Here is a 20,150-nt window from a genome sequence, read left to right as displayed (position 1 = left end):
GCTTAGTTAGTGGAGTCTAAATTATCTGAAGTTGAGAAGAATAAGTGGTGATCACATTAACACACACAAGACTCTGAAGAGATCAATGTAGTAGGTGCTGGTTGGTTCCTTCCAATGGCTGGGAAAGATAAAACACGGGTGCACAGTTTCAGGAGAAATTTGTTCATTCAAACAGTTATGAATCTTTGGAATTCTGTACAGCAGACTATTGTGGGTAATCTATCCTGAATAAATCTAATGCTGGGCTAGAGACTTTTGGCCTGTCAGGAAATCAAGGGATTTGGAAGTGGGCAGGGAAATGGAGCTGAAGCTCAAGTTCAGCATAATCGCACTGAATGGTGGAGCAGCTTGAACAGTGTTATTGTCTACCCCAGTTCTGAGCAAGGGTCACCAGACCTGAAACATTAACCCTTTTTTCCTTCACAGATGCTGCCAGACCTGCTGAGCTTTTCCAGCAACTTTGTTTTTGTTCATAGTCTACCCTGGTCCTTTTTCCTGACTTTGTGTAACATGAAAGAGTTTCACAATGAGCTGTTATGGATATAAAAGCCTACTATACCACAGAGACATCCATACATATTTATTTTTCCAACAAAAAATATGCATGTTCTGCTGGGACAATGAGCATGGAAGTTGATTTTATTTGTGAAACAGAAGTACCTTTCTCCTTCAAGGTCTTCTATTAACTATTTCTCAGACAAACCAAGGTTTGTTCTCAGCATGTAAGTGTTACATACTCGATCTACCTGGTTCACTCACCTAAGTTTTTAATATTATTGCATTGTACAAAGTGAGAAAGAATGACTATTCAGGCTATTGTCTTAAGAAAACTGCTAGTTAAGTCAAGTTGTATCTAGAGCCACTCAAAAAATACCATAAAATTGACTGGAACTTTTTAATATCCCCCCCCCCCCCATTCCACCTAAGATGAATGTAAGTTCATGTGCATTTAGGATGGGGTTAGTATTTAGAAGAAATGTACTTAATTCCAAGTGTCCTGTCGGCACTGGGCGTTTAGTAGATCTGTAAGGAGGGGAGGGAACAATGAATCAGTCCCCAGGCTTATGAACCGATTCAAATTGCTAGGGTTCATCTGCGATATTAAGAATATCAATTACAACATACTTAGAATCGAAAGTGACATGGCTCATAAAAAGACAACAAAAGAAGGTATGGCACAAGTGGATCCATTTCAAGTTTGTTGTTTGGCTGGAACTGCTTGCAGGGCAGGAACGCGGTACAACAATGTAATATCTCTTAAATGTAGAAATACGAGTTTTGCATACTCTATTGAAACTTTGCAGCTGCCCGAATTATTTGATCTGTTCATCTGCTTCTAATTTGGGACAATGATTGTTTGATAATATTCGCTGTTATCCTCATGCATCATCACACACGCAATACAGCCTGTGTTTCCATTGTACTGTGACTTGTGAGGATCCCCTTTCCGTGTGTATGGAGTTTTTTTTTGGACTGGCTGCATGCCGTCAATGGAAAAAGCCATCAGTCAGGCGTTGGGCTATAATTGAAACAAATGTATCTATTTATAGAATGACGCAGGCAGTGAGCGCGCGGCGCCCGCGTCACGGAGCCTGTCTCCATTGACGCCAATGTGACGCGGGTTTGCAGTTTGTTAGGGAGTGCGAGCGGCAGAGAGGCTGCTCACAATGGAGCCTTTATCCCGGAGAGTTCCAATCGGAACGGGTACGAGGTCGGTCAAGTAGCCACCAACTCAGTCCCGGGTCCCAGATCCTCCCGCTGCTCCTCCACTGCTTCTAATTCCACCGCTTTGGGTGAGTAGAGATGTCGCGATTCATTGCCTTGTTGTGAATAGTGTGTTTAAAACCCAAGAGTGAGTCTTGCCGCGTGTTCTTTTTTAGCTCTCTTTTTCTAAAATAAATTATGTTCTTGACCTTGATTGGCAAGACCCTGACGAACAGGGAGAATCTTTACTGAAATTGTATATTTTCAGTGTAAATATTTCCACGGAACGGAAATGCGATTAAGTTTCACCCTGTCGCATGCTACATAGTTATTCCCTAAAAGAATGATTCTTATTTATTTTCAATGCTTTTTGGAAAAAAAAATTCTTCCAGTGTATTGTATTCTTTAGTGTGATAACTTTGGAATATGATGTAGCACCATAGGCACCGTTCATCTCCGCTGTTTCTAGTGCTGAATTTTAATCGGGAATTTTATCAGAAATAAGATCCGTTGCATAATTAAGTGTGTGCCTCAAACATTATATATTATTGCAATAATTAGTTATGTCAATTATGTAGTAGTTAACTGAGCAATAGCAGATTTCGATTAGGCGTAACTGGATGCACATGGGATACAGATGTTGCTTAATAAATGGTTAAGCATGGACGGGCATGTAAACATATGGAAAGCAACACGTTGCCATATGGTCCATTTAGCCTCTAACCTTCAGTAGAATCAATCATATACAATGTGTGAAATAACAGTGGTATCTCCAGTGGCAAAGATGAATTTTGTGCTGCAGAATATTTGGTGGAACGAGTTCATACCTTGCAAGAGATAATTGTACTTGTTTCATCTTTTGGACCTTTTGTGCTGAAGTTACAGTATAGCTAAATGACTTTAGAATGTCTTATTGAGAGTAAGCAGACTTGTTTTAACCTATTTCACTGGAGTGAAGGCAGATTAGGTTTTATTATGCTTTAGAATACAGAATGACAAATTGCCATAAATGTTTAAATGGAATCCAATAATTGGACAAAATATTTGACCAGACGAGAAAGTGTATAAAATTCTGCATTAAAGACTGGGGAGGCTTTGATATTCTGCATGTTACTGTGAAATTTAGGAATTGGAACAAAGCACAGGCAGAATAATATTTAAATGCAGTGTATTCAATTTTATTTTCTACAGATCCAACCAATGCTGACTCATGTATTGATGACAGAAGATTGGTTTAAATTAAGTAAGTGCTATAAATATGGGCTGTTGGTGTTTTGGGTACGAATGATTCACTTGCTGCTGTAAATGTATACTGTGTTAATGAGTACTGTTTGTGTAAACGATTTGTTTTATTTTCCTGCTGCTGTTGCATCTTTGACGTGGTTTAGTTTTTGAAGAAAAGCATCTATGTCAATGGACAGGCTAGGTACATCAATAAATTGCATGAAAGTGTTTTTTTCAGTGTTATTTACTGAAATTGCTTATTTCACATTGAAACCAATTAGATAAAATATTAGATAAATAATCTTGGTAAACTTATTGTAAATTGGTTTGAGAGCAGAATTTGGTGAAGGCAAGCAAATAAGAAGATTCATTGAAAAATTCTACAATACAGCCAGCAAAGACATGATGGACCAATTGGACTTATGTGCTGTATGATTCTGGAATTCTAAGAATTAATGGTGTATGATTTCTAAATCTTACACTTAGTCTTTCATGCTTGGCATGTTTGTCATTTGTGACATTATGAGATTGTTTGTTTTTAAGGCCCTTTTTCATTTGTGATTGGTTCTCCTGACTCTGATATCCCAAGAACATCTATGTGTTCTCCTTTTTCCTGATTTATCCTTGCTTTGATTTCTGTTGTGATTTCTTCTGTGTGGTTCAGTTTTGTACAGTGTTTAATACCCTGTATCAGGCCAATTGTTATTACGTGGGCAGGTTTCTGTTGAGATGGATCTATTACTCAGGTGCATGGTATTATTATTAGCTGATATTGGCCCAGTCATCTCGAGCACTTTTTGTGTAGAAAGTGTTTAATTTGTCATTAAATTTATTTTATCTACAGGTATATTGAGAAATTGAATTTCTATTGACTTAGTAATGTTTTTCAGTTTAAAACAAGCTGAGACGTTAGATGAGAGCAAAGCTCATGTGGGCTGTGCTGTACCTAATCAGAAAATGACTGACACATTAGACACCACATGGATTGTTAGTTATCTTATGCCATTATCAATGGCCTTTGCCTGAACACTTAAATTTGCCTCCATATTTAAAATTTCTATTCAATGTTTAGTGTGTAAATTTACAGTTTAATTATTATTTAATTTTGGACATGATCAGATTAAGTATGCAATTGTCAACACAGTGTGGAGCTGGAGGAACATAGCAGGTCAGGCAGCATCAGAGGAGCAGGAGAGTCAAGATTTGGGCCTAGACCCGATACTGGTGAAGCATCTAGGCCTGAATCACCAATGGTCCTGCTCCTTCAATGCTGCCTGACCTGCTGTGTTCCTCCAGCTCCATACTATATTGACTCTGACTCCAGCATCTGCAATTCTTTCTGTGTCTGAATAAATAATGGTGTACAGTAGATAGCTTATTTTAAAGCAATAAAGTAGAATTTAACTATGCTATGTTTAGGATTTCATTTGCTGATTTTAGGTATCTCTTGGAGTAAAACCTAAACTGTCCCTAAAAAACACTGGTAATTTGCAGACTCTGATGTAATTACTTGCATTCATTTTGAGCCTTTTAAGGAAAACTCTTCTATTTCACAGGAGTGTAACCAGACACAATCTAATATCAGGCCATATGAGGCAATATTTGACTTTTTTAAAGAGCTAACTTTTTAAAGATTTTAATATTATGATTTTTAGCACTGACCTAAAAGAAGCAAAGTCAATTGGTTGATATTATTTTTCTGATCCTGGTCTTGATTTCTTAACCAAACACACATGAGACTTGTAGGCAGTTTTGTTTTCAAATCTCAATACATAAATTGGGTGGTGCAGTCTACTTAATTATAGGTGGTATCACACTCAAGCATTTGCTTTCTCACCCATAGGTTATACAGTGCAGTTTCTGATCGCCAGTTCTGGAGTAGTGATTAGGAGCCAGAACTCTCGTTAATTGAATCTGCACAAGAGTTTTGTAGCTCTGTAACATGGCATATGAATATTTGTAAGATGGCACAGAATTCCAGTATTGCTGGAAAAAGGAGATATGTTTTGCCATTTTGCACTGTCAGAACAACTTCCTGACAAATACCAATGAAATGGAAAACAAGCATTTGTACTGCGAGAGAGGAGAGTGCTGATTGGTTGTCAAGTGGGCTCTGGTAAGTAAAGGTGTTGCCATTGAGAACCCAGTTACCTAAGTGGTAGTTAACTGTCAGCTTTGTTTTAAATTTTAAATCAAGTAGGTTGACTTTTTTCTCTAGGCACTGTGCTGAGAAATAAACCAGTCAGTCAATGGCTATCACCTATTTTGTCGAGCAGGTCAACAAAATATATAAAATACTGTTGGAAAAATACATATTTTGAAGCTTGTTATTTTGCATTCAGTTGCTAGCAGTCACATTAATTGATTGTCCAGAAAAATAAGCCAATGCCTTATATATGTCTCTGCTTTTAACTGTACAATGTTATGCTAATAGTGAATATTTTAAAAGCTGAGCAGTAACCATTGTAACATTTTTCTTACAGCAAAGATGCCTCTTTCATTGACCCTGAAGATTGCTGTGCTTAATGCAGTGGAGCTTTTATCAGCACAGTACATATGTGATTCATAACAGATAAGTAGAAAGTGATGCTAGGACTCCATTTGTATTTCTAAATTAATACTAGATAATATTTCATTTTAAAAAAAGCACAATCCTTTCTATAAACTGGCCTGTTAAATGTTGCATTATTGTCAAAAATATCTGAATGTTGATCTAAAAAAAAAGAGTAGGGGAGCAGTATGTTACAAGATTACAAAAGACAAGAGTCAATACCACAAACAATAGTGTTTTCATTGTAAAATCTGTGTTTAAGAACACACTAAAATATTTTACGATAACTCTTAAAACTCAACTGTTTAGCAGGCAACAAGTCAGAAATACTTCCTTAATTCATGGAATCCTATAGAGTGGAAGGAGATCATTTGGCCTATCAAGTCACGCCCTACCCTGTGAGGAGCTTCCTACCCAGGTCCAACCCTTTACCCAATCCCTGTAACCCTGCATTTCCCACAGCTAATCCACCTAGCCTGCACACCCCCTAGACACTACGGACAACTAAGCATGGCCAGTACACCTAATCTGCACATCTTTGGTCTGTGGGAAGAAAAACACACAGACACATGGAGAACATGCAAATTCAAGACAGTTGCCCCGAGAATGGAATCGAACCTGTAACCCCACTGCTGTGAGGCAGTAGAGCTAGCCACTGAGTTACTGTGAATTGCAGTAGTTCCTCTCAGCATAATATGTATTTAAGATGTATCAGAAAAGAGAGACTTATTTGTACAGCACTTTGCACAATCACTGGATGTCTCAAAGTGTCTTGTAGCTAGTGAAGTATGTCTGAAGTGTAAGCACAGCTGTGATGTAAGAAATGGATAAACATTTAGTTTTGCAAACAGCAGTCCCAGTTTGATCATTGAGAAAGTACTAATTCATAATCAATTCAGACTTCTGAGGACTAAAGATCCATCTTGTATCCAACTTGCACATTTATTTTGTGCTGAGTTTTCTTCACACTATACATGTTTCAACTGCGCAAGGGTAGCTTACACTGAATGGATCACAGTGTGGCCTAAGCAGATTGATTTTTAAAATTTGTTTCGCTTTTATCTTTGTCAGCAAGTCCTTGGCCTCTGCTGCTTGTAATTATACTCCTGCTTCAAAACAGTCAAAAATTGTCACAATGGAATTTTTTGTTTGGAGCAAACTTGCACCCTAGAACCCTACATTGGGAGAAGCAACACAGCTTCCATATTGCGAAGGAAGATTGTGGTCTGTACATCAAAAGTAAAATACATGTTTTATTCTAGCGGCTGTTTTATACCAGCCTTTCTGTTGTTATGCCCTCTGATCGCATGTATGTTCACGTACTATGATAAAATTGCACAAGAAAACATGAATTCTTTTGTACTACCTAAAGTACAAAGTTGTAATCTGGAACAGTAAACAATTTTGACATATCCAGTGATACTGAAAAGGACAGATTACATTTAACATATCGCAACTGACTAAAATAAGGGGCAATATAAAGATAATCTTTATTTCCTGTTTTCCCCTGCAATCACATTTTTGCTGATTTGGCAATTCTGTTGTCGGACCACATTGAGATGTTTTCCCAACCCAGTCCAAATTTAGCTTCTACAGCTATGCTTGAAATTACAAAATTTGTCATAATGGATTAAATGTAAAAGGTTTTGGGACTTGTCACAATACACTTGGACTACATTGCAGTGCTTATAATTATAAAACTAAATGAGTAGAGACTTGTTCATGTATGTCGTCAGTAAGATTAAGCTGTGCATTTAATTCTCAATATTGGACGCTTAATCACTGGCTGTTTCTCCTTGTATTTTGATTGAATATTTAATACTGAAACTCTAGAATTTTTTTTAAAATTAGGCTGGCACAGAATTTCTAGTATTTAAAACATTAGCAAGATCACTTGTGGAAGTGAGTAATATTCATGCTTTTAATCCTACAAGATCAAAACTGTAAACATTTCTGCTTCTATTATTAAATCATTTGGTCTATTAATTCATGCTTTGTTGCAAGTGTATTTCAATACTAATCCTATTGCTTTCTTGTCTTCCCATAGCCGTGTGTTTTCCTAATTTAAAAATTGAGCTGCAGGTTGTATCATTAAGTGAATAAAACATGTAGGCAACAGAACATTTTATTCTATAGTGGTTCTGAATGCAAGTTGTAAAATATTTAATAAAAGTCTTAATTTTGGTTTTAAATTAAACTGAAAAGCCCAAATAGACATCCAACATAATAAAACTGGAAAATGCTGGAAAAATTCAGCAGGTCTGGTAGCTTATGTGGAGAGAGACACAATTCTGAAGAAGTTTTTAGACTTGAAACATTCATTCTTGTTTGTCCCTTCACAGATACACTCGGACCTAACTGAGTTTCTGGTGGCACTTTGTTTTTATTTTGGATTTCCAGCATCTGCATTCTTTTTGTTTGATTTAACATCAGTTAATAACATGATTTCTTTTTGAAAATTAGTATGACAGATGTGTAGAATTGTTTAAAATTAAAGTAAATTATGGTTATAAACTCTGTTCTCAAATTTTGTCATCATATAGATCAACGTATATGTTATGATTTGTATAGTTTTTACAATAGTGCTGCACTGACTTGCACAAAATACACAACTGATCAGTCATCACCTGAAAGAAAAGTAGAAGTTAATGTTGCAAATGAAAACTTGCAGTGAATGAAGGCCTCATCTTAAAATGTTGACTTGTCTTTTTTCACTTTCATACGTTTACTAATTTTCACCTTAAAAAAAATTGAGAAACTCATGCGAATTGTATTGAACAAACCTAAGTTTAGAAAGAAGAGCAATTAAATTGGGAACTACTTTTTTTTCAGTCTGTACGGTGCGCTGTAGGAAGAACAGAGGAAAGGATCTATTGATCACTAATGATAAAAAGCAGACTTGTTAAATGAGTTGAAGGTCAACTGTGTGAAATTGAATAATGGCATTATATTTACCTAGTACATTTCACAGAAACATTACAAATAAAAATATGAAGAACAGTTTAAAAAAAGTCTTCACTAGATGTGGGCATCACTGAGTGGACCTGCATTTATTGGCTATACTCAGTGAATTGAATAAGAAATGCTGATCTAGCCAGTGATCGCCATATCCTGTGAACAAATAAATATGCAAGTGCCGTGGTATCTTATTTTGTTCTATGATGCTCCTATGAAGTATCTTTTTTAGTACATTAATGGCACTATATGGAAATCATAGGGCAGATGACCATAAAACTAGGTCGGACGTGTTTTTAAAGGAGCATCTTGCAAGAAGAAAATGCAGTAGAAAAGTGGACCCATTTAGGGAGGGATTTCTGGAGTTAAGGCCAAGGCAACTTAAGGCATATCCACCATTGGTGGAACAATTTAAAATCAACTATTTCAGGCCAGACATGGAAGAGCATGTGCTTTGAATGGTTGTAGGCCTGGATGAGATTCCACAGACTGAGGGACAACCATGAAGGAGTTTGAAAACAAGGATGAGAATTTTAAAAATCAAGATATTGCCTCAATGGAATGTTCATCAGGAAGTTTTCCATGGACGCTGCCTGACTTGCTGTGATTTTCGGCGTTTAAAAAAAATACAAGGCACACGTTGGGACACAGGCAGGAGAGTTTTAAGTGATTTCCCGTTTAGAGAGGATTGAACATGGAAAGCTGGTCAGGAGTCAAGCTGAGATAATTTTGAGCATGGATAAAAGATTTCAGCTGCTCAGAATGTGTTAAAGTGAAATGGAGTTCAGTGATATTGAAGACTTGGATATTCTTCACGGGTTCAGATACAATACACATAGTTGGCAGGTACAGGAACAGTGTATTTTCAAGTCTGAAACTAATCAGTACTAAAGTGATAAGTGCAATGCCTGTCTTGGATATGTAACAAATATTCAAACGTTGGGCAGATTTGGCTTGATAAGAGTCATGAGGAAGTGAAATGAGGGTGGAAAATATCTGACAGGAAAAATTACACTAAATGTAGCTAATCTAACAATGGTGATGTGACAGTTCCTCACTCTGCATGTGGAACTACCAATTTTGATAAAGATGAAGGAATATTACGGATACAGCCTCCGAAGGTAGGCGATCATTGTTATGTTAAAATTCGTAAAGGCATGAGTAAACTGTTTCTTTTGAACAGAGTGAAACAAGATTTTTATTCAGCCATTGACTGTCACGGAAGAAATGAGGAAGTCATTCAACCACTACACTGAGAGCACATTTTTGGGATGAGGCTGTGCAAATTACCAATTTAACACTTCCTTCATTTTCTGTTTAGATTTCATGGTTCAACATTTTTGATTTTTCCTTTTTTAATTTTATCTGAGAGTCTGTTTTAACAAGACTTGGTTAATTTTGGAAGGGGAATGCCCTTGGATTGTGCACCAAACGTAGGCCATTTTTTTTCAAAGTATCTGTGTATTTATGCACTGCCTGTGCCAATTCAATTGCTAATTTTTGTTAATTTAACCCAATCTTCTAATCAACCTGTTCAGCAATGTTAAACACATCTGGAGCAGGTGGGACTTGAACTGAGGACTCCCAGGTTCAGGGCATGGACATTACCCCTACACGTGTGAGAGGGCCTATGACAGTACTCTTAACTAACTGATTAAATGTCAGCTGACAAATTAGATGTATCACATTTTGCAAATAACTTCAAGGCACAAGAATTGTTGCCCAACAAGTTTTCCTTGAATGTTGTCCAGCTTTTCTTGACAATGTGTGGGCGGTTTGCCCCAAAAACTTCAACCTTTTGTTTTTAACAGCTGAAATTTTAATTTTCTATTCATAGTTTTGGGAATCATTTTACATCAGTTGGAAATTACTAAGAACAATTTGCAGACAAGTTTATGTATAGTACTGTCTATTGGGGTTGGTTGATAATGGAACCTTAATGTCTATCGGCACTTGCACTACCATTTTAATTTTTTTTTCCAATTTAAAATTTTCCAAAATACCTGAATGCCACAAAATTGCTTGTTTATGGTTGTGATAATCTAAAATAGTCACCTGCATATATTCAATAATTGGTTTACTTGGGTCATTTTATATCAACTGCATCAGAAAATTTGATTACCAGTGCTGCTGCCAAGTAGGATCTGTTTTATATCATGAGGAATTAAGAAACCAAGTATCCTTTTGAGTAATTAAATACTAAGGAAAACTAAAATAACTTTGTGGCAAGCATTATGAATACTTGAGTTACAAGGTTCTAAAGAAGTTGCTTTTGATTGATGCTGACTCTTAGTAAGTTTGCAATTCAGATGTACTGTTCATGTCACAATAAATGTTTTGTTCATTTTTACTGTGTCATGTGCCTCTACTTTACCTCTTACCACACCCCTAACAAGCCCTTACATACAAAAAAAATCAGAAATTGTATCCTATTTACCATTGTAAACTTTTCATGGAATCTGATTTGAATCAATAGGGTAGTAAGTAATTAATTTTTTTCTTCAAGCATTAAATTATTCTTCATTGATTCCAGAAAATATGCAATCTATTCTGCTGCCTTCGATCTAGCTGATAACAAACCTTGATGCATATTGGAGGCAGCTTATAATTTAGCCAACTGCTGTAAGGGTGTGAATAAACTAGATGTGCTATTGACCTATTTGGGTTTTATATGTAAATTTAATTTGACAAAATTATGTATTGTTTTGATGGCATATAATTGAGGGCGCCTCTTCCTGGATGAAACGTGTAACTTCAACAGTTCCGGTTATTTGAATACAACTGTTTCTAGCCAAATGAAGAACCTACAAAGCGGTCAACCACTGGAAATATGCCACCTGCCAAGAACATTTCCATTTAGGAACGTAATGGGCGTAATGGTACTTTTTTTTAAACCTACTTTGAAGTGAGGCTTGGGGATAGAAGTCTATTTGAAAATAAAAGCCCTGGTGGGGGGGGAAATCAATTATTCTATCCCTTGACAATTGTTACCTTAAATGCATCAGGTGGAGAAGATACGGTGCCCGGATAGTGATTAAAGGCGAATCTGCCGGTAAACTGTACGACTTGCTAGATTGCGAGTTTGACAAAAGTGGAGTAATCGTGGCCAAGAAAACGTCAACATAAAGTACACAAAACAGCATGTCCCTGCAAATACATATAAGCAAACTTGACCCCGTGTTTTAAAAAAATTAAAATCCCTACGCCAAAGTACTAGCTCTAAAAATATCCACAATGTCTTAATTTGGTGTTCTCGAGTTTCCGACGGGGTTTAAAATAGCCGGAGTAAGCCCTGCCCCTGTGTGCATCACTTGCAGACTGACAGTGCTGTGCCAGACCTGCTATTTTTGGCCGAGCCGCTTCTCTGCGTCAATGGCAGCGTTCCTGCGTCACGCGGCACTTTGCTGGGCCCGGCGCGCAGCCGCTCACATTTTCCTTTCGTTCATTAAATTGTTTCGCCCACGAATCACTGACGCTGTTCTGCAACAGGCCGGATTAATGAGCTCCCTCTGTCCGCTCCTCGCCTTACATCATTAAAGGTAGTCACCAGACTTTTCCCAGAGCCGTCCGCCCTCTCAACATTATTTCCACCAGTGTATAAAATATATACACAACTGTTGGACTTTTATATTTAGTTCTGCAGCAGAGCGGCGATGTTAAATATCTAAATTCGCTATTTTCAGTACAGCTCTTTTTAAAACCTGCGTTTTATCTATACAACTGAAACTTATTGTCCCACGCATCCGGCAACCCGAAGTTATTATTACCCCGATGTTTTTAAAGCTTTACATTCTATTAACAGGACGCTCCCCCGTACCCAAAACAAGCGATTCTTAAAGCGATTCCTACTATCTCTGATCCTTAAAATACGTGTGTTTTAAACGAATAAATCTCAATTGATTAAAGCGAACATGGGAATTTTATTTCAATGCTAGCTATTACACTCACCAGTTTCCCTTGCGGGCTCTACCGAATTACTAGAACTGACATAACACATCGTTAATAATGGAATAAATATACTGGAAATAAAAAAAATACGCAGTTTACCGTGATAAAATACATCCAAACTAAGTGATCAATAAGATCGATAAGCTATAAACGGCGAATATTCCAACTACGTGTTGTTTTGGAAATGCTGAAAGAGGAGGTGAGAAGGTTGCCTCAAGTCATGCCCCAACTACCTTAAAAATCCAAAGCGTTAACGTCACCTCGGAAATTTACCAAAGTGAGTCTTAGCCAACCGTGTGGTGCGGGCCCAGCCCTCGGGCGCTCATTGGGTTTGGCTACGCTGACGCTCGCTGACGCTCGGAGACTTGGTTACACGCTGCCGGTGGAAGAGGAGCTCACATAAACAAAGGCACATTGGGAGAGTAGGGCCAGTCCGAGTCTGATCGCTTGCTCAGAGTGCGGAGAACAGCAACCTGTACCGCTGCTGCCGCTACTTAAACCACACACTGCTGCACCTCAAAGTTCATTCTATGTTGAACTGAGTTTCTACTCACCCTGTGATCTGCCGTATTTAAATGAGAAGTGGAAGTAAACATTTGACAAGTAGGTATTGAATTATTCGAGTAGTCTCATGATGCGTGCTTATGCGAATATGTCCCGATATTGTTCACCGCTGTTGTTCCGTTTGCCATGGTTTAGTTTATCTTGTGAACTAGCTGGAGAAAAGTAGCCAATTCTTGAACTCTGGCAACAGTTACCGACTTCGAGCTTTTTCTGTTCCGACCCTTTCCAGCGCTGTCATTGAGCAAGTGAAAGGCACATCCTGATAATAATTTAAAACAATAAATGGATCGTCTGCTCTTCCTGTTGGAAGTTGTAGGCAATGTGCATATTGATCCGCGTGGTTTTGTTTTGACCTGTACGTTCCACCTGGTGCTCTGCCACTGTTTGGACGATATCAGCGATAGCGGAATCTCATTCACACGTGCATTTCTTGCGACCTGCAGCATGATATACTTTAAAAAAAAACTACCTCGCCCACCAAGGCGAAGCCCACATTGCAATGTGTACATATCGGTTTGCAGTCCAGAAGATTTACAGACTGACATGAGACAGTTTACAGAAAGTTAGATGTTCGCAGTTAGTTAAGTGAAAAATATTCGCTGCATCTTAGCGTGTATAATGTTTAATGTAGCCGAAGATCTACTTGATCTTTTGAAATTATGACAGCCCACAAATGATCAAGTGGAGCGACGCGGATATGTTAAATTGTGAGTTCAGGCATACACAGATATGACTGTCATTTCAAAAGTTGTTTTTAGTTTTTAATAATGGATAATTGCGCAACACATATCTAACATATATTTCGAGTTCCTAAAAAGTTATTGTTAAGCCAGTGGTTGTTACTTTTACTGTTTGGTTCTGCCTCTTCCTGGGAATCATAGCAGAAAACAACTGCCAAAATGGTTTAGAGAAAGAGCTTAAGATGTATGTTCTTTCGCGAACGTTCATGCATCAGTATATTTTAAAGATCATGTATCTGTCTAGTCTTTGGCTGTATTCTTCCTATATATGCAGAGAAATAATTCAATTTGCATTAATGGTGGATATTTCCCCCTTTCTGTGTCTATCTATCTGACTGATTTGTCTATTTATCCATCTGTTTTCTTCGTGAGTATTCTCAATATAGCTACTTTCCGCACAATAATCGACAGAATATTCCACACGCACCGTTCCAAAGCTGTAATTTAACATTTTGAGCACTTTGTATTGCTAAGGCCGCGTAACTTAGAGCAAAGCACATGTTTTCTATCACATTATTTCGAAGCAAATCTCTTTTGGATGTGCTCACTTCCTTTCGCATGTTTTGTGATAGTCCTTCTGGGTTAGTATATTGGTTTGGCCAGAAAATGTGATCCAGTATACACAGAGACGACGAGAATGTCATTAATGTTATCCAGTTATAATTAAAACTACGTAGACAATTCACAAATGTATTTAAGCAAATGTGATCTTTTGCTCCAGAGGATGATGAGAGAGGCAAGACAAAAACAAGATGAGGTCGTAGCAACCGACTGCATAAAGGATACATTAGGGCGTAATTAAATAAACTTTTAAAATAAAGAGTCGCAGAGAAGATTTTACTTGAAACTGGTAAAATGGTATGCTATGTGTCCAGTGAAAGTCACTGGAATACAATTATTGATAATCTGTTACAATTAAGAGTTGGCGTGGTGTGAGTCAGTGATTTTTTGTTTCTATCTTGTTTTCAGAAAAGATTTCATTGTACTGTTATCAGAATTGCGTTTGAGAAAAAAACATCCCGAATTCTAGTCTTCGGGAATTCAAATCACAACACTGTCTACTTTCCAATTCTTTAACCGCCACCTTGCTGAAGGTACGTTAATTTGAATAGACTGTTCTAGGACTTATTTTATCAAATTATTTCAATTGAATTATATTGCCATTTTTCATCGTCAATTATGAAGATTTTTGCCCATGTGTTTCATAATTCTTTTTAAATAGTTGAAAATTTGAAAGGAAATTGTACATTGCAAATATTTGTGTTTACTTCGAGTACTTACATAACAAAAGGAAACTTGGGCTGAATATAGGAATGATTCATTTTAAAGTGACAAATAATTTTACAAAGAAGAATCATTGCCTGTGAATGCGTTAAACTGTCTTTAGCTCATATCTCTGACGCACACCCTGTGAAGTATATCCAAGGGGTTAAACAAAGTGATTTCGAGGCATTTGGTTCAAATTCCTACAGTGCTCTTAGAATGTGTGAAGCAAAATGATATAGTTCTGGTCGTGTGCATTTAAATGGTGTGAGTACATGTTCAGAACTTTCATTTACAGCCATGCCCTGTGTTCAAGCTCAGTATGGGTCATCGCCACAAGGAGCCAGTCCTGCCTCTCAGAGCTACAGCTACCACAGTGGGGAATACAGCTCTGACTTCTTAACGCCAGAGTTTGTCAAATTCAGCATGGATCTCACCAACACTGAAATCACTGCAACCACATCGCTACCAAGCTTCAGCACCTTCATGGAGAATTACAGCACCAGTTACGACGTGAAACCCCCTTGCTTGTACCAGATGCCACTGTCCAACCAGCAGTCCGCCATCAAGGTTGAAGATATCCAGATGCATGGCTATCATCAACAGAATCACCTGCAGCATCCACCAGAGGAGATGATGCATTCTGGTTCCATGTATTACAAGCCATCTCCACCCCCTACCCCAACAACGCCAGGTTTCCAAGTCCAGCACAGCCCATTGTGGGATGACCCCAGTTCTCTTCACAGCTTTTCCCAAAACTATGTAGCCACCACTCATATGATAGATCAGCGAAAAACCCCTGTCTCAAGACTATCCCTTTTCTCTTTCAAGCAGTCGCCCCCCAGTACCCCAGTATCCAGCTGTCAAATGAGATTTGATAATCCTCTGCATATCTCCATGAACCCTGAGACGGGAGGTAGTCATCACGTAGTGGACAGTCAGAACTTCGCTGTTCCAAATCCTATCAGAAAACAGGCATCCGTGGGATTCCCTGGTCTCCAAATTGGTCACGGGTCTCAACTGATGGACAGCCAGGTACCATCACCTCCATCTCGAAACTCTCCATCAAATGAAGGCCTTTGCGCAGTTTGCGGGGATAACGCTGCCTGCCAGCACTATGGGGTCCGCACGTGCGAGGGCTGCAAAGGCTTTTTCAAGGTGATTGTTCTATTTACATTTTGAGTTAAGTTTCCAGCGTGTTTAACCATTAACTATGCATTGATAGATTTCATTATATCAGCCAGATTAACAAAAGGGCGTGGTGCACTGAATTAGTTGTAACAAAGACGTCCCGTTAACTTGTACTTCGGGTTCAAGCAGAGATTTTGCAATTTCTGGCTGCAGCAACTAGAAGCTTCTGTACGTTTTCCTGAAATATAGATAGCAGAGAGAACCTAGCTAGCGTCTGTCACAAATTCAGATGACTCCTTGAGATTTAAATTGGTAACAACATTAAGCCGTGTCTAAGTTAACCAAGTGGAACAGAATTCCCTGTGGTAAAATTAAAGTGATCTCTTTATTTCACCACCGTGATTGAATAATCTTATCATTTTAAATCGAGGGGTCTCGGAGGGATGTAAATAATATGAATGCCCACGAATTTGTATTTACCCAGTGTCTGCTTCTTCTGTTCCTCGCATATCAAATAACAGCGAGAAGCTGGGAAGGGGGCATACGGCTAGAGTTGATATGAACCCTGTAAATAGTCATCTCTTTCATGTGGTGCAAAAAGCTTTAGCTTAAAAAAAGTACTCTTATTTTAAAATCTATACGTGTTTATATATCAGAGAAGAAATACATATTATTGGTAATTTTATTGACTAACGCTTTTGCATTGCTTTTCCAGCGTACGGTGCAGAAAAACGCTAAGTACGTCTGTTTGGCGAATAAGAACTGTCCAGTTGATAAACGCCGCCGGAACAGGTGTCAGTATTGTCGCTTTCAGAAGTGCCTTGTCGTTGGCATGGTGAAGGAAGGTGAGTTTCGATGAGACATATACCCTTGCACTAATTTGTACTAAAAAAAACAAGCAAATTGTCGGTACTTATTTCAATTGAATAGCCCAGGATACACAAGTCTGAAGTTTAACAATCGTTTGTTTTCCAGTTGTTCGCACAGATAGCCTGAAGGGTCGCAGGGGACGTCTCCCATCCAAGCCCAAGAGCCCCCAGGAGCCGTCTCCCCCTTCTCCTCCAGTCAGCCTCATCACAGCCCTGGTCAGAGCGCACGTCGACTCCAACCCTGCCATGTCCAACCTCGATTACTCCAGGGTGAGTGCCACAATCGCTTTTCCACCAAATATCAGGTTCCAGTCCAACAGTCATCCGACTCAACAATTCGGAAATGTAGTCCTGGGTCACCAATTCAGCACTACCAGGTTTATCATTAAATTAGACAATTCGCCTACATTTGAAGCTATAGGACAAACAGACTAAAGCAAACTGACGCTTTTGAACTGCGGTTGAACAGTGATCATTATACCAGCGTAAATGGGCTTTTCCAAACTTACTGCAGTTTAAACATGTGGAATTGAGAGTCGCATTGCATTAAATGTGTTGCAACTGCCCAGAATAGTTAGCGAGATTTAGAAAAAAAACCTTTAAAAAGTAAACACCAGGGATTATCGTATTTTAATTGGACGACGAGGTAGGATTGTGAGCATAATTACCAGGCCTTCTCTTGTACAAAAGGGGGTGTCATTTCATTCGTTATGTAGCCTAACAGGACTTTATTGATTTTTCTTTCTCTCTGAAAATCTAGTTCCAGTCCAATCCCGAGTACCAGCTGAGCGGCGGCGATACAGAACACATCCAGCAGTTTTATGACCTTCTGACAGGATCTATGGAAATCATCCGCGGGTGGGCAGAAAAGATCCCAGGCTATGCTGACCTTCCAAAAGAGGACCAGGAGCTGCTCTTTGAGTCGGCTTTTCTGGAGCTGTTCGTCCTGAGGCTGGCCTACCGGTGCGTACTCATTTTTTTTTGAAAAGTCTCACCGACCCTTTCCCATTCAAACCTTTTCAAGCTTCAGTGCTCCCAGCTTTATTGCTCTTCCCTAATTAAATGCTGTTTATTGCCGAGATGCAATTAATGGTATTATTGTTAACTCCAGGTCTAACCCGGTTGACGGCAAGCTAATATTTTGCAATGGAGTGGTACTGCACAGGCTGCAGTGCGTCCGTGGCTTTGGGGAGTGGATAGATTCAATCATTGAATTCTCCTCCAATCTCCACAGTATGAACATTGAGATTTCGGCCTTCTCCTGCATTGCTGCACTAGCCATGATAACAGGTCAGCGCGTTCATTCTAAGTAGTTCTGCTTAAATCGTTGAATTTAACCCCTTTAATCCTACTTCGCCGTGCCCAACTTCAGTCTGGTAACCTTCGTATATCTGTTTTTTATTTACTTTGCTGCAGAGCGACACGGGCTGAAGGAACCCAAGAAAGTGGAAGAACTTCAAAATAAAATTGTAAACTGCCTCAAAGACCATGTGACTTTCAACGGCGGAAACTTAAATCGCCCAAACTATTTGTCCAGACTTTTGGGGAAATTGCCCGAACTCCGCACGCTCTGCACACAAGGTCTTCAGCGCATCTTCTACCTAAAGCTCGAAGACCTGGTCCCACCCCCAACAATAATTGATAAGCTCTTCCTAGACACACTACCCTTTTGAAAGCAAACCTAAGCACTTGAACTGAAAAGAAATCTAATAATAAAGGATGTTAGAATTGCTACAGAAATCCAGCAGAGACAGTTCTGCAGTGAAACGGAACTTCGGTGCCAAACATATTTGCAAAAAGCCTGAGAACTTTTTGCGCTTGTTAGAACTTTGTATTCACAGTCGTTTACTGACCAGGATTCACAGCAAATAAACTGCAAAACGTGGTATATACAGTTTTTAATTCAATTTTATTTTATTTTTTATTGATGAGATGAAGCTTCCCCAATTGGGAATACATGCATTCCTGTCAAGCTGTGTTCAACTTTTGATAGAACTCGTATTGGAAGTGTAAACAGTGGATTCTAAACTCCGTTCTCGGCAAAGCTACTGCCGTGGTATATATAATAAAGAATTGGCTTATATACATACTGCAATGATAAGATGATATGATGCATTCATAACAGCAATGAAAGCTGAAAATAATTGTAAATTAACAAATTAAGTTTTGCTCTGGTTATTTTTCTGGTTGATTTCAAATGTACGAGTGGAGAAAAAAAGATGGAGATCTACTAGTGGTTAGTGCATTATAAAGGCCAAGCATGTGAATGCTGTTGCGGGACTAATCTTCATATTTGTATGTTGGAAATATTATAGGCACTTGGTATCTTCTCGATGGATTATGTCTACAGTATGAAAACCTAAGAAATAGTATTCCAGACACTATGTAGTCTGTTAGTTTTTTTTAAGACGGATGTAGTGTTTGATATCTTGTTAGCAGATGTACAATTCTAGCATTTGGCTACAAGTGTAAACCAACTGGCATCTTACAAGGATACATTGTGTTTGTAAATACCGTTCAGCATTCATTGTTTGTAAGTGTTGTATGTACTGTTGATGTTGATAAAAATTTATATCTTTATTATTTTTGTCGTCTAACATGAATTTGCATGCTACTGCTTTCGACGGTTTTCAGAGTGCTTTTAGAGATAACCTCCTGCAACTTACTGAGCACTTTGTCTTACTTTCCAAACGTCTGCAGAAAGGTAACAGTTGTCATTTCATGTTTCAGTGGGATTTTTAAAAGAAAGTATTTACATACATGTAGGTTTTACTTTGTATATTAAAATATATATATGTATGCGTTACGTATACATTTTGACCTACAAGTCACTGCCTTTTCTATTGTGTATCTTACATTTAGAAATGCTTAAAGTATGTTTTCTGAGAATTCTTTCTTCGAGGAAGAAACATTTAATGTTTACACAAATAAAAAAAATGTCTTCAGTTTGTTGTTTCTTAGATTTATCTGTATTCAATCCAAAATTCCCATGGTATTTGCATATAAAGTCATGTACCATTTCCATTCTAATCATCCATAACAATTCATTTTATGCAAACACCTATTCGTCATAGTCATTCTATTTACTGTGACGCTTCGGAAGAGTAAAATAGCAAATCGTGTTTGTGTGAGATTGATCATTTTCCAAGCTAATGTAAGAAGTAGCTTCTTTTGACTAACTTTAGACAAATCTTTACCGTG

The 20,150-nt window shown here is 38.2% G+C and overlaps 1 protein-coding gene and 1 long non-coding RNA gene across 4 annotated transcripts; both read left to right on the top strand.

Moving 5' to 3' along the window:
* The first annotated feature begins 1,612 nt into the window (after window positions 1–1,612).
* On the top strand, window positions 1,613–10,810 carry LOC125454103 (uncharacterized). Its single transcript, XR_007247926.2, has 3 exons — window positions 1,613–1,793; window positions 2,896–2,947; window positions 5,412–10,810. It is a non-coding gene; the product is annotated as an uncharacterized LOC125454103 (long non-coding RNA).
* A 1,083-nt stretch (window positions 10,811–11,893) lies between these two features.
* Window positions 11,894–19,777, top strand: nr4a2a (nuclear receptor subfamily 4, group A, member 2a). 3 transcript variants are annotated; one of them, XM_048534465.2, is made up of 8 exons: window positions 11,894–11,973; window positions 14,656–14,780; window positions 15,248–16,107; window positions 16,796–16,925; window positions 17,056–17,219; window positions 17,710–17,912; window positions 18,061–18,239; window positions 18,366–19,777. In XM_048534465.2, the coding sequence occupies exons 3-8, from the start codon at window positions 15,250–15,252 to the stop codon at window positions 18,620–18,622; spliced, it is 1,791 nt and encodes a 596-aa protein (XP_048390422.1). In that variant the 5' UTR covers window positions 11,894–11,973; window positions 14,656–14,780; window positions 15,248–15,249; the 3' UTR covers window positions 18,623–19,777. The 3 variants fall into 3 exon arrangements, with proteins under 3 accessions (XP_048390422.1, XP_048390423.1, XP_048390421.1); XM_048534466.2 differs by lacking the exon at window positions 11,894–11,973 and adding an exon at window positions 12,804–12,985 and having other exon boundaries at window positions 15,266–16,107; XM_048534464.2 differs by lacking the exon at window positions 11,894–11,973 and adding an exon at window positions 12,804–12,985.
* Window positions 19,778–20,150: the final 373 nt, after the last annotated feature.

The sequence above is a fragment of the Stegostoma tigrinum genome, chromosome 7 (genome assembly GCF_030684315.1).
Source record: "Stegostoma tigrinum isolate sSteTig4 chromosome 7, sSteTig4.hap1, whole genome shotgun sequence".
Classification (NCBI taxonomy): domain Eukaryota; kingdom Metazoa; phylum Chordata; class Chondrichthyes; order Orectolobiformes; family Stegostomatidae; genus Stegostoma; species Stegostoma tigrinum.
The sequence above is the reverse complement of the archived record's forward strand: the minus strand, read 5'-3'. Positions and strand labels throughout refer to the sequence as shown.

What these genes read in the sequence shown, in the direction of transcription:
- nr4a2a (XM_048534465.2), top strand. Translation starts at nt 15,250, where the DNA reads ATGCCCTGTGTTCAAGCTCAGTATGGGTCATCGCCACAAGGAGCCAGT. An exon ending in GCTGCAAAGGCTTTTTCAAG is followed by an intron (nt 16,108 to 16,795) that starts GTGATTGTTCTA and finishes TTGCTTTTCCAG; the next exon opens with CGTACGGTGCAGAAAAACGC. An exon ending in CCAACCTCGATTACTCCAGG is followed by an intron (nt 17,220 to 17,709) that starts GTGAGTGCCACA and finishes CTGAAAATCTAG; the next exon opens with TTCCAGTCCAATCCCGAGTA.